This window comes from the organism of the source record quoted next, unplaced genomic scaffold (genome assembly GCF_019419815.1).
Source record: "Pyrus x bretschneideri cultivar Hongxiangsu unplaced genomic scaffold, Pyrus_bretschneideri_v1 Contig21, whole genome shotgun sequence".
Taxonomy (NCBI): domain Eukaryota; kingdom Viridiplantae; phylum Streptophyta; class Magnoliopsida; order Rosales; family Rosaceae; genus Pyrus; species Pyrus x bretschneideri.
The window spans coordinates 3,897,885-3,923,347 of record NW_025999513.1 but is presented as its reverse complement, the minus strand read 5'-3'; the positions used below and the strand labels follow the sequence as shown (position 1 = coordinate 3,923,347).

Here is a 25,463-nt window from a genome sequence, read left to right as displayed (position 1 = left end):
GGTTACGGTTATGGGTAATCGTTTAAATAAATACACGATTATTATGGGTATTATACGTGAGTACAAAGGGGTGTCAATTTAACCATTATTTTTGTTTACATACAGGTACCCATTTAACTCTCTTTTGTTCTTGCATTCTCTTTCCTCTCGACCAACGGCAATACCGAAAACTCTAACACTGACGTGAGGTTTGTCTTTTAATATTGTATCAGCAAGGTCTTAATTAGACTCAGAATAACAATAAATTAATTGTTTTGGTGTTTACACATATATATGTATATGTATACATAAAACGAACAATGATGCTCCTAACGTTCTTGCTGGCTATACAGTGGTTGCTAGGTGTGAATCCAAACAAGTATAGAAGTGCGAATTCAATCAGTCTGTATTTATTCAAATAAGTGGTTTATTTTGCAGAACGTAATTGGTTTTTTTCTGGATATTTTTTGACAATCTAAGTGAACAGGATGACTAAAAAGCCAAAAGATACATCAAAGTGAAAAACCTTCCTCTCTAACCCATATTTTCCTTGCTGATATGAAACTAAACTTTTCCAGCTTCGACCAACATTATTGAATTTGAATCCGATATGTAAAACTCCAAATGTGAACAAATCCAATGATACACGTTTAATACAAGGACTCGCTTCATGCATTCGATTCTCATTGTCATCGCTAATTCACAAACAAATACCTCCTTAGAGCAAGCAAAAGGACCCATGTTGTCTTTGTGATCTTTTCCTTTATCATCAAAAGCAATGCCGAGCTCAGCACAGTTTTCAGTATCTGCGCCTGTAATCCTTTGAAGAAACCCAACGGCCCCTCTCGTTTCCAAATGGCATAAAATGCACCTGAAACTGTCTTTTGGGACTTTTGAGTTTCGCTCTGAGCTCCGTTGCTGCCCTCTTCATCTTCTTCTGCAGCTTGAATCATGACCTTGCACCTGTCGCAGTACATGAAAGCCATATATGAAGGGAGGTACGACATGAATCAATTCCAAAACCCTGCTTTTCCGGCTTCTTGTAAAGACTACAAATAAACTATATACGTGTTGCACAGAGAAGACTGGTAGAATTGAATATCCACCTGATGGCTGGGTATGTCAAGCAGGACGCAATGCACTTTGAGACGGCGCCCAATACGAAAGCAGAAAAGGCAGAAAGGGCTGCTGGAGATGACTCTTTACCTGTTCTTTTTCTCAGCTGCCCCCTCAGAAGTCTTTGTTTCAACTGATCAAATACTGTGTACTGTACAAAAACAGCTCAAAGATTCAAATTAAGTTATCATTTTAGCATATTCAATCAATTATAAAAGCCTGTATACGGTATATCGTACACTAGAGCGTCAACTTAAGTACCTGGATAGATGGGTTAGATGTCAAAAGAAGAGATATGCCAAGACCATCAAATGCCTCAATCCAAGTTCCCTCTGAAAGTGTCTTCCAGAGTCCTTTGGATTTTCCAAACTCACTTGTCTGCATCTTTGAGGATGCTGTATCCAAGGGCTGCAAGCAAAACCCAGAAACTTGAACATCTTATGGTAAGGACTAAATTAGTAACTAAAAAATAAAACTGAGTTCTTTGCTCGGTGATAGCATACGATTTTGAACTTGTCTATTGACTCTAAATGGCCCAGGACTAACATGCATATCTTTAGTAAAGGGACATACTGTTTTTGTATCTCACCTGTGTCACTATGACTGTACAAGCCCCGGCAGCAGCTGCAACAATTAAGTTTGCTCTTGTTTCCATGTTTTTATTTCCACTTTTCTCCAAGTATAACCTCTTAAAAAAACTGTATCCATAGAAGTAGATGAACTGTGAAATAAAGGACTGAAAGTTCTTTGTCCCAAGGCCCTGGTATAAAGAAAGCACCTGACGGGTAGAAATTGCTTCCCATAAAACATCAGAAATGTTCCTGCAAATGCCAAAAAAAAAAAGAAATATTCAGATGAAAGTTGCATAAGAAATGTATTTTTGGACATATCTTGTTAGATTTAAAACAAGACTTGATCTTTCCATGGTTAACCTAAGGATATTTGAAATTTCGAAGCATTGGAAAAGCTTCCTACAGTGAATGAAATTTCCTTCTTTCTTTCCTAACCTTCTAAGGTGAAACAAGTTCAAAATGAAAAGGGAGACAGATATACACAACATATTGTCAGGTCAGGTGCAGCTTATACACCGAATACCGCTCTGCTAAATAACATATGAGACAAAAATCACTTCTTCGGTGATAAAGCTGGTTTTAAAAAAAGTACACTTAAAGGCTGGTTTGGTATTGCTGTGCTTTGAAAAAAAATTGCTTTTACTGTGCTATGAGAATAAACAGCTATAAAATAAAGCAGCAGAGTGTTTGGTAAACTTTTATGTAAAACAAATGTGAAAAAAAGCCGGTTTTTCAAAGCTGAGTTTTGCAACTTCTTGTTTTTGGCTTTTTTTTACCCAAAACTGTCTATGAACAAAAGCTGAAGCTGAATGTTTGCCAAACACAAAAACAGCTCCCAGCTTTTTTTTATACCAACTTTTTTCAGAATTACCTCAGTACCAAACTAGCGTAAATCACCACTCGCTAGCGTTTGTTACTCAACGGTTAGTTCATGGAATTATCTCATTGCTTTTCTTACGGGGGTACCTCCATGATAATATGGAAAACACTAGAAAGATCACATTTTGGAGGCATAATCATATAAAAAATATTGTTTAAGGCATAATAAACAACTGCAGGCTCATCATTGAATAATCTTTCCAGATATCGGACACGCAAAGAGTAATTAAATATAACTCTAGTTCGAATTTCATCTTAAGTTAGCACGACTGACAATTTATTTGGAAAAATGTTGAACTTAATCTGTATTCCAATTCAAGTAAATGACTAAGCCAAAAGCTTAAAACTTTGAACATGGCAGCCTATAAGATAAACTGCAATTACATTCCCAGCAAAATTTGCAATATGGGTAACAATAAAGCTCAAATCATACAAACAATTATATACCTTAGGACCCAAAAGGTAATCACATTCCCATTAAAATTTAGAATATGGGTAACAACAAAGCGCAAAGCATACAAACAATTAGACCCAAATTAATAAAAACAAAAACCCAGAAAATAAAAGAGGCTGAAAAAAACAACCTGTATTTCTGCTGATGCTGAGCTCGGACTTCAGCTTGGTACTTGGTCTTGCAGGTGTCGAGAGGGTACAAGATGGTGGTGCTGACCAGAGCTCCAATGGCGCCTGAAGTTGCCTCTGCAACTGATTCCAGATCAAATCCCATCCTCTTCTCTTTGGGGAATTGGAATCCTGGGCTGAGAAAAGAATTGGGATTTTAGGGGAATGGAAAAGGAATGCAATTCATGGGGAGCTGGGGTGGGCAGGTCCGTAAATATGGAGGTATGGTGTGGTTTTGTGCGGGTGCAGGGCAGTTAGTGAGGAACTGAAAGTGATGCAGTGAGCGGTGAGAGGCCAATTGGGATGGGTTGGTCATACAGTTTCTTAATCTTCTTGGGAAACGGAAATGTGAACAGTCTTCTATCTCTTGAGACTTGAACCGTGAATGAGGACATCCTGTTTATTGGATTTGAGAATCCTCAAATCGTTTTTGTTCATCATATATTACGCAGTCAAAAATTATTTTAAATATTTTTATTGAAAATTAAATATAAATAGTACTTAACAAAAACTGATCATACGACATACCCAAACGCTTGTGTTAAAAGGACTTTTAGTAGTTTGAAAATTAGTCTAAAAAAATTAGTTTATTTTGCATTACTCTTTAATTAAATTTTAAGAAAATCATTTGAAATTGTAGTAAGTATCTAACAAGTGCCTCTTGATAGCCAAAAACACTGGAGAAATTTTTCCGATACACCATAACTCATTATAAATAACTTTTATTTTTCAAATGTCAAATGTTAATTTGAAGATTTATGTGACAATATCAATTTTTTTTTCAAATAATAAACGTAAAACCTGATTTTAAAAAGCAATAATAAAAGTAAAATTACTTTAGTCTAAATTTGAAAATTCAATTGCAATGTTCAGCTAAATAGTGTTTTGTGATGCTTTAAGTGACATTCACTCGTAGATTTGACTCATCGGTTGGAGATGTTGTAAGTCTTTTTTCATCGAATGCATCATAATTGTTTATGGCTACCAAACATTACTTTGACTCCCGAAAGTAATCCCAAATATGTGGATGAGCCGCCGAAAGCCGATCTCATTCAATATTGAGAAAATGCACCATTAGACTAACTAGTTATGTCTATTAATTTTTCAGTTTCACTTTGTCGTTTGAAAGATGTAGAACAATTTTTATTGTTCTAGTGTCTCAAAGTTTTTCCATCGTGTATGCAGAGCCATCAGAACTTCACATGATAAACAAGTGCATGAAAATTTTTGTCCAAAAACATTTACAAAGTGTCATCATATAACTTAAATGTGGAAGTTTCTCACCAAAACGTGAATATGCACTATTTCATACAGAGTTCATATAGTGTATCAATCTATTAAACTAGGATTGTTAATGATAAAAAGACTGTCTATTATTGCAACTTGACTTCAACAATCGATAGGTAATGAATTTTTATTTTCCTATTGTTTGATTCTTAAAATATTTCTTACTAACCTTAAAAGTTGTTAGGATTACATCTAACATCTTCGATAAGGGAAGGGATCATCTCTCGATCCCTTCCTTCTAATCCATCAAATTAGAGGATCCCGACTATTGAAATTTGATTCAACGGTTAAAGTTATTATAACTTTAAATTAGGCATTTGTTTGTAGCCGTTGGATCAAATTTCAATGGTCCGAATTTCATGATTTGGTGGATTAAGAGGAAGGGATCCGGAGAGGATCCCCTTCCCTTCAATAATATTGGGCCAGATATTTCAAAGAGAAAATTAAAACATTGGTCCATGAATTTTGACTCAATTATTTAGAGTTCTGGTCCATAAATTAAAAATATATAATTATTAATTTATGAACTTGTCAAAATATGGAGTAATGATTATTTTGGATAATTATGCTAGAATATTCATTTTATATATGTAATAATTCGTCCCTAATTTTACGAGTTTATTAATTTTAAAATAGTGAATTGACGAAATGATCCAAAATATTCTTGGAATATTCTTATAATATCTCCTAAATATTTTTTGAAATATTCCTTATGTTGATTTTTTTTTTAAAATTTCTCGGAAACCCTTCTAGGCTAATTTCGACGCCCCGAGTTCGTTTTTGGCATCCATTTAGTGAAATTTCAAAGTTTTAACGTAGTTGACCACCTCGGTGGCTCAGTTGACTTTTTGCGAAAATTGCCAGAGACCCTTCATAGCGTATTTCGACACCTTGATGCTAAATCAGCACTCCGTTTTCCCATTAGTCATTTTAGTTGAGTTTTACTAATTGGTCCCAATATTATGTTTAGGTGTAATTACTATTGGATATATTTAATAATGAATTTTCTACGTAATTGCCATAATTAAATTAACGTCTATAAGAAAGGTCATAATGTTGAGAATTATGAAATTATTCTGAATCCTGCAGGATGCACAAGTATGCATATTATTATGGGATGTCTTAATTATACTTGCGGCCATGAATAATGTTATGTTGACTAGAATTATCGATTTATGTTATCTGCTCATCATGTGCTGCACTGGTGTTAGTACTATGTAGCATATGTGCGACTAAACTTTTCTCGATTATATGTTCCATCGCTCAGTCCCTTTATGCTGTGTGTTTTCTTCTAGGGTCAAGGATGCAAAAGGATGCCTTTTGGAGCATTTTGGAGCAAAATCGGACTTGGATTGGATAGCTTATATTTGGAGCAAAAGGAATGGACGAAATTAAAGACCAAACTATCATAACCACCTATCATTACTTATCATCACTTAGCATATCATTCATTTATCAATTATCAAACCATTCATTTATCACTCACCACATATCATTCATTTATTACTTAACATATCATTCATTTATCATATCATTCATTTATCACCACATATCATTCATTTATCACTTATCATAACCATACACTTATCACTTATCATACTCATAATCATCTACACATTTCAACCATTTAAAACATTCCACATGCTTTCACAACTTAATTCACATGCACATTCATCCACCTTTCTCCAAAGAACATCTCACATGCATTTCCACCTTCCTACTTCATCATTTCACCACCTTCTCCATCTTTATTCCACATGCATTTATCATAATTCACCCTAGCTACCACCATTCACACACACATGCACTTATTCTTTCATCATTGAACCACCAATTCAACACATGCATTCACACACCCTTTAATCATCCCCCCTTTAAGTTATGATTTTATTTCCTAACCCTACATGCATTATTTATTAACTCTTCATCATTGCACCACCAATTCAACACATGCATTCACACATCAACAACATCACCCTTGTGCCATGTTTCCCCCTTTGTTCCCACCCATCACATGCATTTCCACCTTGGTCATGCTTTCCCATTTCATTATTCATTCACTTTGCATTCATTCAATTCCACCCCACATGCACCCTTTATTCTTTCATCATTCACAACACCACAAACACCTTAAACAAATAGCCATATACATCTCCACTCCTCCTATAAATACCCTTGCATTCATTCATTCACATATCATCTCATTCACAACACAACACACCACAAACACTTCCCTAGCCGTGAGTTTCTCTCCCTTAGAATCCAAAAACCATCTTCCACTTCCCATCACTCCTCACTCCTTTCCACACTTCCATTCCCCCAACCAACTATCCCTAGACCTTATGCTACAAAGAAGAGGAAGAGAAGAGGGCCTAAACGTTCATACAATTCAAGTTTGAGTTGTTGGAATGTTTAGGCGTTTCTTTGATTTCAATGTTTAATTTCAATTCTCTTTGTTTTGTACGTATGAGGAAATAAACCCCCTTTAGCTAGGGGGTGATTCGAAATACATGTTTATGCTTGCAATATGATTTGATTACTTTTAATTGCATTTCATAAGTTGTGGATTCAATTCGTTTAACCGTTTGATTGATAACTTATTTATGTATGTTTATTGAGAGTGCACACTTAATTTTCATGCATGAATATGACGCTAGAATATAAGTGAGTTTCACCTAATAGTTACGAACTTATATTCACAAGTAGTGGAGGTTGCTTATAAACAATCGCGTTAAACAAATTCTTGGCATAAGTTTCATGCAATCATAGTAACGAATGCCTCGTCAACACTTATAGTTTTCATGATGCTTAATGATTCTTGCTTGTATCTCTATTATGCAATTCATGTAAGGAACTTGTGAGGAATGCTTTGGGTTGTCGTATGCAATCATCCAATTCATTAACTTAAGGAAAACTTGACGGTTAATTTAAGCGGACCTAATTAACCCGGGGCGTTGAGAATTCATGGTTTATTGAAATGCAATTAGAAATCTTTTTATTATGCAAGTGTAACATGTATGGAGATGAACCCCTTAGCTAGCTTCCCATCCATTCATTTCTGTCACATTCATCTTTACAATCTATTTTGTTTCCAAGTATCCATTTTATTTCAATTTTTGTCCAAATCTAATCCCCCTTTACTTTATTGTTCAATTTAGTTAGAAATCAATTTAGTTTGTGTTTTTAAAGTATTTTGAGTCTTTTGGTTTGTCTTAGTGTTTTAACGTTTAGTTTCACATTCTTTGAGTCTAGTTTAGTATTTTATATTGTTTTTACGTTTTTGAAGTCAAATCCAAGTGGTTAACAATCCCTCCTAATCCCCGGTCCAGAACGATCCCTACTTACATCCATACTACAATTGTCAAAAAGAGGGTTTAATTTGTGTGCGTATAAATCTCGCATCAGTACTCATCCGGGCCAGGGCCAGTCTTTTAGTTGTATGTTCACATTGCACCGTACACTCACTTTGGATCCATTGTAGGTGCCAGTCATGTCCTATATTGCTATAGGCAATTAAGACTTGTATGTGATGCGTATAACGCCAGTCTTCATGTGATTGTAGTACTAGAGCGTAAATCATTATTACACCCAGTCATGTTCATGTCAGAATATCTATGCATAAACTCGTGTGTGATCACCTGACGTTATGTGTTTATTCACGAATGTCATGACACATTGCATTCTTGAGATATCTTCGGTAAGTATTTTTCATACCCTACGTAATATATATATATATTCACACATATATATATATATATAAACTGTACTTGTTTTACGGCGAGGGGTTATTACGTTTTCAAAAAGTTTTACAAAGCTTTATTTGTAGGCCCACTCATCGTTGTTTTTTGCCCTTCCAGGATTTAGTGGCAGTGTTCGTGTCGACGAGGATTTCTAGCAAACGTTGATATAGGAGATTACTTTCTGATGGTATACTTCTTATTCTAATTTTTACAATACTTTATTTATGCTTTGACATCACGTGTGAAATATATTTATTCCTGCTCACAAGCGCACCCTTATATTTAGACACTTTTAGGTTTAAATTTATTTACTTCTTCTACATCACTACACTTTATGGCTTCATCACCCTCCGGATATTGGGCAACACAACTTGATTCGAAGTCTAGGTAGACATTCTAAGTTGGGATGTGACAACATATTTCCTTTAAAACTTTTTATTTAGATGAAAATTATTAACAGAATTATCCAAAATAATCATGGTTTACATTGTAATTCATAAACCAGTGCTCACATACGTCAAAATAATAAGGCACATTCAAGTGGTGACCGTTTGATTATATCTATTTTTTTATTTTTTGAATTATAGAGAAAACAGATGCCCCAGACCTTTTCCCTCCATTCAAAATTTTCAACTCTCCTCTCTCTGCTTCCTCCTCCCACAGAGCAACCCCTCCGCGGCCCCACCACCAAATTTCAAGAAACTAATGAACCTCGCAAAACCCTAGCCTTGCTGTCCCTACAGCTCCACCGCCGATGGCGATGAGTCCCAACGACCGACCTAAAAAGAAAACCCTAACACCAATGCAAGGCCTCGTCGGCTTGATACGCGAGTCCCTGCCGCTTCGGCCTCCGCGCCGGGACGAGGTAGGAGGCGGAGGGGGAGGAGGAGGTTTTGGTGGCCTGGTGGGGAAGGTCCGCTCCAGCCTCCGAAATTCGCGAATTGGACTGTTATCCAAGGCTCCGGTTTGTGCTCTTCCTCCGGTTGCTTCGAAAGACGACGCACCGGCGATTCGGTGGAGGAAGGGCGAGTTGATTGGGTCCGGTGCCTTTGGCCGGGTTTACATGGGAATGAACCTCGATTCCGGAGAGCTTCTCGCTGTGAAACAGGTCTGCCTGCTTCTTAATTTCGAGATTGAATTCGGTTTCTTGGTAATGGATTTGAGGTTTTCATGCTTTTGTGATTCTTACAGGTGTTGATTGCGGCAAACAGTGCTTCAAAGGAGAAGACACAGGCATGATTCTGATGTTGCATAAATTTCATTGCTTTCTATCAAAGTTTTAATTTTTCGGTTCTAGTAGTTGTAATTTTTGTTGGGGATTGCTTAATTTGCATGTGGAAGCATTAAAAATTGCGATTAATTGAATAAACTAAGCATTTCGGTGATAAATTTGTATTCTTTGTTTGGCTGCATATTAATGACCTCATTTTTTGTGTGCTAAGTTACTGTTAATAGTTTGAATGATATGTTTTCAGATGTGAACTCTAATTTTCAGTTTGAGACTAAGTGACTGCAGTTTTGTCTTTCCAAACTAATGAAATCAGGCTCACATTCGAGAGTTGGAGGAGGAAGTGAAGCTTCTTAAGAATCTCTCACATCCAAATATTGTTGTGAGTACGATTGTTTTCGTTCTTTAATGGAAGTGATGGTGAGGGTGATCACTTACTGTCTTACTGTTTCAATGTTGTTATTTAGAGGTACTTGGGGACTGCTAGAGAGGAGGATTCATTGAATATTCTATTGGAGTTTGTGCCGGGTGGATCCATATCGTCCCTCTTGGGGAAATTTGGATCCTTTCCTGAGTCTGTAAGTATTTACTACTTGCAAGTGATTGACATCTGGTGTTTGGAATATCAATTTTACATTTTGAAAATGTTACTTGTGCAGGTTATACGAATGTACACAAAGCAGCTGTTATTGGGTCTTGAATACCTTCACAAGAATGAAATTATGCATAGGGACATCAAGGTATCTCCCCATTTGAACTGTTTAATCTTTTCAGTTGGAGTACGAGGTGACCTCTCTCTGTAATTTAATCATGGGCATGCTTCATATAGGGTGCAAACATCCTTGTGGATAATAAAGGGTGCATTAAACTTGCTGACTTTGGTGCATCGAAGAAAGTTGTTGAACTGGTAATGACATTTTTAGTATGTATTATGGATAAATGATTTTATTGTCTTTTTCATACACATCAATAGCAATTTCATTTATTGATACAGGCTACTATAAATGGTGCCAAGTCAATGAAGGGTACTCCATACTGGATGGCGCCTGAAGTTATTCTTCAGACTGGCCATAGCTTGTAAGGACAACTACTAACTTTTACGCTGAGGATGGTCACACTACTCACAATTATATCTTGATACAATGTCAATTAGAACTTAGAAGTGTTTCTTAATTCAGATTTGAAGTATCTTTGCTAAGTTTAATAGAGTCGACTATTTGTGATAATTCCTTTGCTATTTGTTTTATTGTTTATGAACCTTGTTTTCTGCATTAGCCATTATTTTTAGTCAAAGTTTTTTTTTCCAGTACCTTACTGAGACTTGTTTTGCAGTCTTGTGTGTTCCTTTTTTCGAGGACTGGTTCTACAAGTCTTCTATTTCAGTTGTGCATATATTAATTAGATAAGGTTCACTGATGTTGATATTTTGTATACAGTCTGTTTACACAAGAAATGGTACAACCTTTAGCGCACTTCTCATCCTAACCTCCAACTAGAAGCATGTTCTCATTCATTGATGATTTGTGCCATCTTAGTTAGTGGATTCAGCTACTTTATGTTTCTGATGCTTGGATCTCATTTGTTTTGAATATGTTTTTTTAGCTCCGCTGACATATGGAGTGTTGGATGTACTGTGATTGAGATGGCTACAGGAAAGCCTCCATGGAGCCAACAGTATCAGGAGGTAACCCTTCAAGCTGCTTTAGCCAACTAATAGTTTGATTATTGTGTCTAACATGACTAGAATTTTTCTAATTTAGTGTGGTTTTATCGAAGAGGTTGGATACTAAGATTACGAGTTTTTCTTTTAGGTTGCTGTTCTTTTCCATATTGGAACAACAAAATCTCATCCACCCATCCCTGAGCACCTCTCTGCTGACGCAAAGGATTTTCTGTTAAAATGCTTAGAGAAGTACAACTATGAATTCTATTTTTCCATAATTTTTTCCATTTGTACGAGCTAAACATACTTTAGTCTCTAGATAGAATATGCAGATGTAAATTTTTTACAAATGCCATCTATTTATATTTTTCCTTAACTCTTATACTCCATATTTTGGTGGCAGGGAACCTTGTCTAAGGTCTTCTGCGTCAGAGTTAGTGCAGGTAAATATGAATGCATACAATGTTTCATATTAGTTCGTAGTGTAATTAGGAATGGGGCGTTACATACAAGCAGATGCGTCATAGTTTTCAATCATAGATACTTGACTTCCTAGTTATTATGTCAAAGATAGGATAATAAAATAAATAAATCGTGTCCATCTAAAACTACGGTCGCCTGTGAAGGTCTTTTTCTTCTTCTTCTTTTTCACTAATGAAATAATATGTGGTCATGTGCAGCATCCATTTGTGATTGGGGATTATCAGGAACCTCGTCCAGTACTTCGTGCTTCATTTATGGTTGGTATAATTGACTTAGTTTTATTGGTTCAACTATTCTATCTGTTTGATCATTGTTCTACAATCTTCATTATCTAATAACAATACAGTTAGTTAATAACTAGTTTTATCAGGAAGCTAGAAACGAGATGGCAGCACCTGGGACAGATCTTAAGAACTTGTAAGTCTTATCATTTAATTGTTTTGGAATTTATTTCTGGTTGACAATCTTGCCTCTACTAATTTTATTACCACTACAGCCCTTCGATCAGAAGGTCTACCTGTGCCGGCTTGAAGGATATTTGTGATATTGGCTCTGTTAGATGCTCAACTGTATATCCAGGGAATTTTTCAGGAGGGAGCTCCCGCTGGGGACCTTCCAATAACGATGACAACGACATGTGTCAGATTGATGATACGGATGACATTGTCCTTGGTTCATTTGCAAAATTTAGATCTGTGGTTGGACCTGATGAATTAAACAAGGTAATGAACTTTTTCCTTGTCCTTCTAGATCATTCAGAATAATGAACTCCAATTATGATGAGTGATTTGATTGTTTGAAATAGAGTTTCAATCCCATGTGTGAACCAAATGATGACTGGCCATGCAAGTTTGATGAAAGTCTGGAAACGGAGAGAAGTGGAATTAACTTCTCCCCTTGTCAAACAATACATGAGGCTTCTGGGAGCATTGGAGCATCCCAAAAGGTGGAGACTGAATTCACGTTTCCTTCTGGGCCATCAGCATGCTGAAGAGGATGAGGAAGTTACAGAGTCAAAAATAAGAGCCTTCCTGGATGAAAAGGTACTATTCATGTCTGCTGAGTTCTTTCCTGTGCAAATTAGTGGTGAAATCATTCAACAATGGTATGTTTTCTCGGAGTTTGTGTGGTAGGATTCTAATGCAATAAACTTGCTCCATGAACCTAATCAGGCGTTAGAATTGAAGAAGCTGCAAACACCTCTATATGAAGAGTTCCGTAGCTCATTGAATGCAGCTGGTATTGGAAATGCAAATCGTGAACATGTTTCAAAGCATCTGAACTTACCTCCTAAAAGTAAATCACCGAGTCGCGCACCTAGTAGAAGATTCTCTACAGCATTTGATGCTGCAGGCCCTGGGAAACATACAAGAGATGTATCAAATGCCAGTAGTGTACATGACCGAGTCTTGCAGGAAATTCAGCCACCTCAGCTTAGTGAATGGAAAGAGCTCCCTCATGATCAGAAAGAATCATTTAGTCTGAGGTTTGTCTTTGGTGTTTGATGCCTTTTCATACCTTATGTCTTGCACTATTCTGCTGTAACCAAATGGAGATGGGTTTAATTTCAGTGCAAGCTTTTCTGAGATGCAAAGAAAGTGGAAACAAGAGCTTGATGAAGAGCTCGAGAGGAAGCGAGGCAAGTTTTCATTTGTATTTTTCAACCTGGCATAACTAAGATTTGTTTTGTATTTATGTATGTTGTTTTGTTTTGATTAGTATGATCCTCTCTTTTTAAACTTGCGGGTGACCGTATATGATTTTTTTAGTATATAGCACATAAATCTTACTGGAACTGGCTTGGTACAGAGATGATGTGGCAGGCTGGTGCAGGAACGAATACGCCATCCCCAAACAAAATTCAAAGTCGACAAAGAGAACGGCTAGGGATGGTTTTCCCTGGAAAATGAAGTGTATGTATGTACCTCACTTGTATCTATTTTACCCTGATATAGAAATAAGTTATGCTTTTTGCTTGGGAGCCCACAGTATGCACGCACTCGGTAAGGATGTTGTCCAGTATTGCATTGGTCCCCTTGCCGTAACAGGCCGTGCAACCTTCTGCCTGCTGCGTTATGTCTCATGCAGCACAGCCAGAAAACGTCACAAAACCAGTGATTTGTATTGATTTTAATTTATGTGGCCTTTGTATCTTACTACTGGATATGAGACATGAAGTACTTGAGTTTGTATGAATTTTATAAAATTTCAAATATATAGTATGCTGCAGATTCTATCATGCATTCCTCTTGGCAGTGGGGTGATTGAATATTTTACCAAAATGCAAATTTCTTGGATCAAATTGTTGAAGCCACTGCATTTGAGGGCCTTAAAATAAAAAGAAAAGGAATGAACGTGAAACAAACTGAGCCCAAACCTCAATTTGGGTCATTTTAAAAAAGTGAAATTGTTCCCATTCGGAATAGCCTGTAAATGCATGTAGTGACAAGAAAGACAAAGTCTATTTCTAGCCAAGTAATCCCCAAGGCAACACATACAGGCGTCAATACATTTTTAAATCAAATTTGAAAATCAAATGATATGATTGTAGATGATTGGATTATTAATTAAATGTTAATTAACGTGCATGTTTCTTATAGGTGACACTTCATTTAGTTTAAAATTTTGGTCTCCCTAGCATTACTAATTTAATTATTGATTGCATATAAACAATCATGACTAGTCACAAATGAATTAGCAAAAATTTTCTTTAAAAGTGTCAATGCTAAAATATGTCACTCTAACTCACTCTTCAACAAACTCTTTAAATTTTATTTTTCAGCTTAAAATATTAATATATTAACTTGCACAACCCAATTTGTTAACTTGAAGAAGTAGCAACTGACCATATATATTTACAAGGTCAGTAGTGCTAATTCTTTATTTTGCTAATTGGGTTGTTAGCTCTATTGCATATACATTTTTCTTAGGTGAGAGCATCTCCAAAAGAAATATCAACATCCTTGATTTAATATAGAAACATAGAATCCCCCGCGTTGTATGTACCGTAGTTGTTCCCTAATTTAGGTATAGAATTGACCATTGAACTCATCACCATGATTTTCCCTCTGAAAAAATCATAAAAAAAATCTTTAAAAGTTCCTTTTGTTCCCCAGACAAACCACCGAGTGTGTGAGCATTTAGTAGGTGAGTCAAAAATCTAAAGCAGGTTTAAAGTCTCCATTTTTCCCAACCTTTGAATATTTGAATGGCAGAAAGTTTATGGATCAAGGAAAAGAGAAATGTTTCAGTGTGCTATTTTTCAGTTCGATACATCAAATATTATAATGTAAGTAGTATAATTTTTTTTATTTATTCAACTATTTGTATTATAACATTTAGTTTACTGAACACTGCGATCTCATTGAAAGTTTTCTTCATGAAACCAGCGTATAGCGGGAAAGGGGGCTGAATTTTTAAATCATTATTTTTGTCTCGGATGCGGTGGGCATTATTTTTTTTCTTTCTTTTGTTGGTAAATGAAATGATAACCTCTTGATGTGAAAGGCCAAGATCGTTGGAGCCCTCAACAAGATGATTATATAGATCATTTGAAAACAACCTAATGTATTCTTTGAAGGCGAAGGAAAAAATTTCTTTCGAATCCAATGATATGTTTATATCAAGTAGTAGAAGATTTGGGCTAAAAAATATAATGAGTTAACTTTAATAATTCGATGTTGAACTCTTTATTTATGAGAATTGAAATCAAAAGACTATTACTTACAAATAAATAAGAACACCATCAAACTGTAGTTTTAATTAAAAATTATTGTTACATTCAATCAGCTTTTCTATTGAAAAGGATGGGGTTAAGTGCTTTTTTATTGTCAAAAATTCATTGGAAAATAAACTTGTCATTGGAAAATAGGGACATGATTTATGAACCGGACCATTTGGTTTTTGTTCACAAGAACAATGGTGGACCAGCCCCTATTTTATATTTTATGAGAATATCAATCGTATGATTCTCATGAATATACTTAAAAGTCCAAAGATTATAGGTGAGGTGGGTGACTGGTGTATATTAGCTGTCTTTTTATCCCCTCCTCTCACCCTCCAACCGATCCCTCCCTCACTTTTTATCATCGAAAGTTTTAAGGACAAGGGAAAGAGACAATGAGGCATACACCAAGCTTGGTCGAAGGGTATGAAGTGGTTCAAATTGTCATTTGTGGAACTTCGCAAGCTCACACAAACCCACGTAAGAGATTTGAGTCATCTGACATTATGTTTTGCAAACCACAAGAATTGTGACAATTTGATGATCTTCAAGGTTCTTAATTAATGAGGTTGAGAATATATGTTTGTGATTGTCTTCAGGGAAGAAACGACTCTGTTATGTTACGTGTTGAGTATTATAGACACAAATGTATATATACTTTGTCATGAACTATAAGTAAGATTCTATGTCACGTGTTAGAGAAGATTTTATGTTAAGTGTGAGAGGGTCTTACTTTCTTTGCATGTATAATATATAATATATAAATTATGTATATATGTAGCATTCTCTTTCTCTCTTTTCTTTTCTCTGTCAATAATTTGCTCCTTTTTTTTTGTGGCAATTGCAGCTAGCTGTGAGTTCATGCTTATCCATTTATGCGTGGAAAGTTAGTATGAGAGGAAAAGATGTCCTCAAACTTATATTTCAAGTCAATTACCAAATCTTGCAACGGATTTAGAAGATGTTTATAGACTGTTGATGTAATACTTTTCTGTATTCGTTTAATTAGTAAAAAAATCAGCCTGCTATAGTTTAATTAGGCATTAGAACTGTTTATATTTTGATGAGGGGGGGGACACACGGTTTTATCCATTAGCAGACTAAGACTATTGTGGTCAATTTTTGTGTGGTCTCCTCCTTTTTGGGCTGCTTTCTTTGCCATTGTATACATTTGGGGTCCAAGGTAGCTAGGGTGGATATGGTGGTGGGGTATGAAGGATGAAGGATGAGGGGAAGCTTTTGCGTACCAGTGGTGGTTCCTTTTGTTAGTGACGCCGTGGCTGGTGGCGTTGGACCCATGAAGAATGAGACTCTCCCTTACATATACATATTTTACTCGTATTAGAATATTGGTCATACAGTCATATGTGGTGTGTGAAACATGATGGAAATTGAAAGAGAATTGATGTGTCATAGATTAAAAATGAATATTTTGAGAAGAAAATGAGAAATTATTGAAAATGGGATGTTGCACGATTTGCAAAATGGTATGATATCCTTAACAAAGTGCACCATTGAATGTATCATATTTAGTTTTTAAAATGTCCTTATATAAAATTAAAAAAAACAAAAAAATCTTATAAATAGATTACTTTAGGGTGTTGTGTTTCTACTTATGTGTCATGAGTTTGAAACTCCCCATACTCTAAATTATTGTAATAGTTTTGAACATCTTCCTCCCCTTAATAATATTAAAAAAAAATTAAATATTAGTTTTGGGTTTTGGATATTGATATTTATCCAACAAAGATTTAGATCCATTAGTAAATACACAGAATTCCATCTCATTTTCTTGATGCCTATTTGTTATTTGTTTCTCATTCATGAGAGAATGACAAACTCTTACACAGCGTGACAAAAAAAAAAAAAAAACAAATAAACAAACAACAACATTGAAATTTACAAGAAAATATGATTAATTCTCAAAGTTGTTTATTGAATAATTATGACAAATAAAAACCCTAACACCACAACCTATAGCCTTGTTAAGATCCTAATTGAAAGGAAGATATGAAAAATAACAATATATCAAACCATATCCTCAAAACTTAGCTAGTATGCTACTAAGCGTAAGCGTTCCTCGTGATGACTTTTTCTTCAAAACGATAAATCATGAGGATAAATCGGACACCACCCAAATTTAAAACGTTTAAAGTTTTAAACTTTATTAATGACTTTATGCTTTTAAATCTAATTCTTGATTTACTCTGCCATTTGATCTACATCATTAAAAAGGGGCCAATGATATATTCTAGAGCTTTAGATTCCATCATATATATGGATGACAAAAGGACAATCTACAATTAAAGTTAAATGGATTGTGCAAATAAATTTGAAAAGCACATGAATGAATGAACTTTCTGGGCCATATAAAAATTGCAATATTCGAATTGCAAAGAGTGCTTACGCATGAAACCAACCCGTTTAAGTAATTAATCTATGAAAAAGTTATAAAAGCTGTTACGATCGAAGGTGCACTATTACAAATTGGCTCTTCGAAGCTCGATCTGACCTCTACCAAAGAAGATAGTGGAACTTGTATATCGTGGCTTGGCTTTGCATGAATGATACAAACAACTTTCGAGTCCTTAACAACCAAGAAATTAAGTAAAGCTCCTTTCTTAAAGAGGCAACAAATAAAACCAATCGAAATGCAACTTTGGTGTTTCACCAAATGTCCACACATTCAACTTTTACACGTGGAGCAGTATAATTGGTCATCTATTAGCCTCGTGGATCAGATCAAATAAAATATGGCTTTGTGGATTCCATGCATACACAATGTCGTCAAGAGGTATTTGCAAAGTAATTAATCCAAATGACATTAAGAGGAAAATTAACCAAGAAGAAAAAAATTACTCTAGACAAATAGTGCACATCTGTAACTACTCATCGCATTAGGTAATTAATGATAATTTTTTTTACCTTAGATAAATTTTGATATTATGTAATACCATAAGTTTAGGGTAGTGCAATCCACACAATTATTTTTACTTCTCACACACTCCCTCTCAATTTTCGATCGTCGGATCGAATGAATTGAAGTTGATTAATGGATAAATATTAACAAAGATGTGTGGGAGATAAAAAAAAATTGTGTGAATAGCACTACCCTATGTTTAATTTCATCATTATATATTTAGATAACGATCACTTTGTCAACCATTTTAAACCAACTTCTAGTTCTAACCATACACTCTTATTTCCTAATTTACCGACAAAAGAAAAACCAAGTATCTATGTTTTTTAGAAACAAAAGGAAAATTGCCCCAAGTTTAAGAGACAAAAAACTTACTCCACCACATCTCTTTTAACTCCTCATGCACATTGATATTTCATACACTGATATGTTATGTATTAATCTATAGTCATCAAATTTATAAGTTTTCACTATCATCGTTGCAGTTAAAAGCATACAATCCCTAAACCCTATATATTCGTCATTTCCGTGCCCTTAAAAACTCTATGAACCCGTAATAGGAAAACAAGAATTTTGGAAAAGGTTAGAAAGCGTAACAGAGAATTTATATGTCATCTTCCCGTCCATTCCAATTGACAGTTCGGGACTGAGAATTATTGCAACCTAATGCAAATTAGCTGGATGCATAAGTTTGAATTTTTAACTATATGGAGAAATTCAACCCAAAGAAGAACTATTAAGGCATTGGAAACCCTATCAACGTACATCTACGTGGATCAAAAATGTAATCTGGCCAACTTCCAAATTCCTGTCCTTTTTAGTGGGGACTCGGTTTCCTTTTCACAACGTCTCCAGTTCATGTGGATATGAAAGACTTTGCGCTACGATTCTGTTTTTGACACGTGGTTCACATTTGGAAGTATATTATACACTGTTTTCATAGTATTCGAATCGACCCCATAAGAAAACACTTCACCGTTTTGTTTTGTTTTTTTTTTTTTTTAAATTGATTTATTGCTTTTCAAACTACTTCTGCGCTTAATTTTCAACTTATGGAAGTAATTATCAGATATCCATAAAATAGGATATGTGGGCACAAGAGAAAAGATGAAATTAAGAATGAGGACAGAGATGAAGCTAGATATTTGTATAAATGGGATATCCTCAAATAACAAAGTCACAATTAAAAAACTAAAAAATTTATTAAAAATACACTTATATATTATTCCAGAAAGTTTTTCATACAACATATTACAATATTCCTCAATAAGTTTTTCATGTTTTAAAAACGTTGCATACAACATCATTACAAATATCATCAAATATCTCTCTCTTAATAAAAATAACTATGTTATCATTCATCCATTGATCTCTAAATTAAAAAGCTAAATTCTAAATTGTAGTGCCAAAAACGAATTAATGAAGTAAAGTCATATAAAATACCTTGTGGAGTCAAGTTCTTGCGTCGAATTTTGATAATTGATTACTTGAACTCCAACTATGAAACTCCAAATTCAACTGAGTTTTGGTTGAATGAAAGGGGAGGAAAACCCTGAGGGTAATGCTAGAGAGACCAAATTTGTAAACCAAATAATGTGCATATTAATGATTGTATTATTATTTAAGTATTGATTAACGTGCTTATTTCTTATTGATGACACCTCATTTTGTTTGCAAATTTGATCTCTCTAGCATTATCCAAAACTTAGAGAATATGAGGACAAGAATTGCTTTGCCATGGTGGTGGGATGAGTTTTGTAAGGATTAGGGACCTAGGGTTAGGAAAACGGGAGGCACAATTAAATTGTCATCAGGTGGGGCATGGGGGATGCAAAATGGTAAACTTAGTTTAGTTGTCTACCAATTTTTTTTCATTGTAGTTTAATTAGGGCTGTTCACAGGGAATTAAAATGCAAACTATACATTTTTTCTTTTCAAGAAAAAAAAATGAGTGGGGGCATCCGCCCCCTAGGCCTACACTAGCATTGTCCTTGAATGAGAATATCCGAGGTAAGTAGAAGTGGCTGCAATTGAAAATAAGATGAGAGAAAATCACTTAAAGTGGTTTGAACATGTGAACCGAAGACCTACAGATGTTCTAGTTAGAGAATGCGAGTATAAGATAGAAGCTTAAGGAAAAAAAGATAAAGGAAGATCTAGAAAAACTTGAAAAGAGACTTTAAGAATAGACATTGAGTACTTAGACATAACGAAAGACTTAGTGCTAAACTGAGCACGGTAACATTTTAAGATACGAATCCCATTTAATAAGATAAAACTTTGTTATCGTTGAAGTAAATTATCAACATTAAATAAATTTTAGGTATGAAAATTCAAGAGATAATACATGCAGACAATCGATGAGTAGTAAACCGCACGTTATCCTATCGAGAATCCCTAATGAATGGATGCCCTAAATCCACGATGGAGCACTGCCTTCCTCTATCCGGTCTTTATATATACGGGGTATGTACTTTCATTGTTGCATGTGACATTTTAAGGAAGACAGATTCTCTGCCCTCTTATTTTCCGTGCTTTTCTGTTTTGTATGGTCACGATTAAACCATGTTAACATTTTATATATATTTTTTATAGAGATAATAAGATAAAAAAAATAGTAATATAAAATATTGACGTAATTTAACCATGACCACACAAACAGAAAAACACGATAAGGCATGAAAAATGGGAGAGCAAAGAATCTGCCTCCCATTTTAAGAGCAACAAATGGAAAAAGAATTACTGTCGTCATTACTCTGATTGAAACAGATCGATCATTAATCTTGTCGGCATGCACTCATTTAAACTACTCTAACAATAGGTACTGTCGGCATACTCTTGTTGAAAGACTTAACTGACCTTCATATCCAACCATATTATAGCACGTAAAGTCGTACATCACGTTCAATTGTCGTGGGTACATAAAAGGACCTGTGGCTAATAAACCTAATATAGAAATTCATATTCGTTTATCCATCTGATTAGTCACTGATATTTTTCCCACCTTATTTTTCTGGTAGTGCAATTTGTACTATCAACACTGAAGAATCTTTCCAAAGGGATGAAAACAGAAACATATATGGTAACTGAGTGCATGGCTATAGGGTAGTTGATGATAAGTTGATAACATGTTCCAACGGTGGTGAGAGCACACCGTACGTACATGAAGATGAAATTAACTATTACTATTGAGACTAAAATGTAAGGTTGATAGCACTCATAGATACCATCTCTCAAGCAACATGTTAGAGTAAATATATAAATATAGAGAATAATCCGAATGATGACTTTGAGGTACGACTTGAATCGTTTCTTTAAAGTGTTATTTGCCCCTACTCGAATGAGTTTGTTAAAGGGTTCTTGGCAAGTCACTTTCAAGATACAACAAAGTATAGAATATTCGATTAGCAAAACCGAATTGTATTCCCTTAGAAATAACTAGAAAGAAATTGTATGAATGTGATGGACAAAAAATAGAGCAAGGAATGTAGAAACAAATTTCTCAAAATTGTATATAAAACATTATGCCACAATAGGTATTTATAAGCATTAAATCACCTTTTCATCGAGTCCTTTCATTTTAGTTGAAGATATACAACCATTTTTAATAGTGTTGACCCAAAAGACATGTTTTCTATTTAGAATTTTCAGAAAATAAATATTGATTATTTATATCTTTTAATTCTACTCATACAATTTGAGGAAGCATCATGTCTTTTAACCAAAAGTTGTAGTTCAACCAAAAGATACAAGGTTGAATTAAATACAACCTTTTGGTACAATGCAGCACCACTATATATTATATTCATACATACATACATACATATATATATATATATATATATATATATATATTGTAGTATGTCATATGCTGCAATGCTTCACTCGAAGAGAAGCAACGGTTAAGCAAATATGCAACTTTTCAGCCAACAAATATATGAATATATTCTTGAAATATTCAACACAACAACCACTACGATTCCACTTCCCAAATCCCCATCTTACTTTCAGTTTTGCAGGCCAAACCGATACCAAAACCACCGCCAGTTTTCATTTCCTACGTATCTTTGATAAACTCTCTCTTTCTCTCTAAGGGCTCCCTGTATACCAGCCCTAGACTGCAGTGCCCACTAGCAACTATCACTATCAGGCTGGCAGTTATATGAACCTTCTATCCTTTTGTGCTTTTAGCTGCTATACATCATGTTTCTGATGCCCTTGTGGGAAAATTTTGGTTCTGAGTCACAGATATGTTGGTCCCAAAAGCTTAAACGATGTATATAAGATCATACAGAATCCATCCTTATTTTAGAGATAATCCAATGTATGATACATTCTTGCATTGCACTATATATGGTTATTAATTAAGCATGTACGGAAGGGCAATCTTCATACTCATCATATTCCAATTAAATTTCATATTGCTGATGGCATGGCCGAAATGGAACAAGGAAAACATGCATATTCTATATATTCACCATTGAGCTAGCTGTGGCAGCTCGAAAATAACTCTTGGGAAATTGTGCTTACTAGCCTTTTACAAATACAACAACTAAAATTAGCCGCGCTCTCAAATTGCAATCTTTACTAACTTTTTTGATAAAAATATCCTCAATAGTGTGTCAATAATGTATTAATATTGTGTTGATACTTTATTAACTTGAGGGTATTTTCATCCAAAATGACTAAAAGAGATTGCATTTTGTGAGTAGTGCTATTTTTGGTTGGTGAATTTGTGAAAGGGCTACGAAGCCCAATTGCATAACTGTTCTGCCATGAGTTTAATAGCTCACATGATAAGAGATATATAGAGGAATACTGAAACTCATATACTCACTCGTGAGCTAGTTGTGGCATCTCGAAAATAATTCTCTTATCTTGGGTTCAACAAATCATATGACGAGAGAGATAAAGAGAAATATTGAAATTGCTTGTGATATTAACAGAGTTTATCTATCGTGTAATAAGTCTTGTGGGTTGGAGAGTTTGTCTCATAGCTATTAACACCATCAATTACTTATCATATATTGTCATGGATTTGACTATTTTTAAATGTTGAAGTGGCTATATTTTTAGATGATTAGAAAGAGAATAATTCTTTCGATTATAATGTGTGTAAGAAAAGAGGATGACATAACATTACGTGTAATTGTTAAGAAGGAATAACTCCTTACATAACGAAAAATAGTGTAATTTCCATTCCAAAAAGTATAATTTTCCTACATGTGTATGGGGTCCACCCATATCTCACCTGATTATTGCCAAATGCCTTCTGTAGGAGATTTTACAGTGTGCTAGAATTATTTTGCATGCATGTTAATTCTCTTGGTGGAGAGCAACTGCATGAAAATTTGTTTTTTGTTTTAATGAAAAAAAAAGGTTAATTACTGCATTAATAATATAAGAAGCACCTCCCATTGTGAGTGTTTTAGCACTTTATTCAATTCAAAATATTGGTGTCATTGAAATAGATTTATTTGAGGAAAGTCTGATCATTTCTGTTGTCCATGTCTTTCTGTATGTGTGTGTGTGTGTGAGAGAGAGAGAGAGAGAGAGTAACAAGATTAACTAACGGCTATCACAGGGATACATTATGAAGACTAAAAGGGAATTTGTAGAATAGAAAGAGAGAAAGGACAAACAGAAAATTGTGAAATTTTGATCACACAACTGGAGAATACTATACTTAATTAAACCTTTGATTACTAACAAGCCTAATTAAGTAGACACCAAATAGGGCTCCCAATACTTTAACCATCCTTTCTCCTCACACTCACCACCACCCTCTTTGCACCTGCTTGGCCTTTTAAACTTGTCCATTCCCTCATCACCCCCAACATTCAAACTATTCCCATCCACCTCCTCACCTTCCATCAAGCACACAATTGATCTCTTCCCTTCTTCTTCTTCTTCTTCCTCCTCCAGTTCTTCTTCTTTATTTTCTCCGACTTCTTCTTGATCTTGTTCTGCTTCCTCCTCATTGATGTCATTTTCACATGCTTCATTTTCACACCCTTCATTGTATTCATGAGTGGCTGCTGCTTCTTCTGAGTCAAAACTGGGAGAAAAGGTTTTTGAAAAGCACAATCGAAGGTGGCCATTGCTCCTTTCAGCTTGGAAGAATGTATGACTTAAAGGGGCCTTGACAGCCTTCATGATCAGCCTACCATCTTCCCTGTGAGGCCTAACTTGTAGAGAATCCTCACCACTTATTGTTGTCAACGGAGGTGGGAAACCATGAATATTATTCATCTTTTTTCCACCCGAAAATTTAGGTTTATGTTGTCGCTCCCTTGGCACAGCATTCGATTCTGATTCAGGCATTGGTGAGAAAATGCTGAAGCTTTCTGTGATAATGGCGCCGGTCTCGCAGCCTAAGTCTTCGGTGCACATCTCCAAGCTCTTCTCATTTAGCTTGGTAACTGATGAGCTCCTGTAAACCCTAGGAGGGGTGTAATTATTTTCTTCGTCCACCTCAGCAGTAGGGTTTTCTAGTGAGGGTTTGGAGATAGCTTGGAGGAAACTCCAGCCACCCACCAAGTCAGATTTTTCGGAGGTGGCCTTATTGTTGTTGATTTCCTCATAATTATTGCATTTCTCTTCAGAGAAACAACCTTTGATTCCTAATTCTTGGGTGGGAATTGGAGAGATGTGATGAGCTACTGGTGCCGAAAACTTTAGCCTTAGGGTTCTTGGCTCCACAAGATGATGAGACTCCAGGCATGACTGCAGACCTTGGCACACGATTGTCGCCATATACGATGACAATTTTCACCAAAATTTTAAGTGGGAAATGACGTTTTTAGCTGGAAAATGCTATGAAAGAAGAGAGAGAGAGGGGAAATAGAGACTTCAGATGAAAGGTCTTGTTGTTTTGTGGTGTGTGAGAGACAGGGAAAACAGAGGAATCTGTTTCGGGTGTTAGGAAATTAGAAGGAAGAGAGGTTTCTGTGTTGTTTGGAGAGAGAGAGAGAGAGAGAGAGAGAGAGAGAGAGAGAGAGTGGAGAGAAGAGAGGAAGGAGGGGATTGAGCAGAGTGATAAGAGAGGGTGTGGGGTGGGTATTTGTAGTCCGAAGTGGAAGGTATAGAGCTCAGAAGGAGAGGTGACCCAGGTGGGCAGGGGGCCTTTTTTGCACCACTTGAATTATACAAATTTTAATATGGTAACACACCACAACTAGGCAAGAAAAGGAAATTTTAAAATAGTCCTAACCTTTAAGAGAGTAATTCAGGCTCACTATTTTTTATCTT

The 25,463-nt window shown here is 35.3% G+C and overlaps 3 protein-coding genes across 3 annotated transcripts; 1 reads left to right on the top strand and 2 right to left on the bottom strand.

The window, feature by feature from the left end:
* Positions 1-363: 363 nt before the first annotated feature.
* On the bottom strand, positions 364-3,354 carry LOC103930808 (peroxisomal adenine nucleotide carrier 1). Its single transcript, XM_009340188.3, has 5 exons — positions 3,131-3,354; positions 1,685-1,916; positions 1,357-1,503; positions 1,086-1,246; positions 364-942 (listed from the first exon to the last, which is right to left on the bottom strand). The coding sequence occupies exons 1-5, from the start codon at positions 3,271-3,273 to the stop codon at positions 675-677; spliced, it is 951 nt and encodes a 316-aa protein (XP_009338463.2). The 5' UTR covers positions 3,274-3,354; the 3' UTR covers positions 364-674.
* Positions 3,355-8,776: 5,422 nt separating this feature from the next.
* On the top strand, positions 8,777-13,811 carry LOC103930807 (mitogen-activated protein kinase kinase kinase NPK1). The gene is given in 18 exon segments (XM_009340187.3): positions 8,777-9,302; positions 9,386-9,427; positions 9,739-9,804; positions 9,890-10,000; positions 10,082-10,162; positions 10,252-10,329; positions 10,417-10,499; positions 11,025-11,106; positions 11,234-11,334; positions 11,489-11,528; positions 11,766-11,825; positions 11,939-11,985; positions 12,065-12,290; positions 12,374-12,553; positions 12,555-12,611; positions 12,741-13,054; positions 13,140-13,207; positions 13,378-13,811. Coding segments are annotated over 18 exon segments (2,091 nt in total). The 5' UTR covers positions 8,777-8,948; the 3' UTR covers positions 13,479-13,811.
* Positions 13,812-23,763: 9,952 nt separating this feature from the next.
* LOC103930806 (protein FANTASTIC FOUR 1-like) lies at positions 23,764-25,239 on the bottom strand. Its single transcript, XM_009340181.3, has one exon. The coding sequence runs from the start codon at positions 24,966-24,968 to the stop codon at positions 23,931-23,933; it is 1,038 nt and encodes a 345-aa protein (XP_009338456.2). The 5' UTR covers positions 24,969-25,239; the 3' UTR covers positions 23,764-23,930.
* Positions 25,240-25,463: the final 224 nt, after the last annotated feature.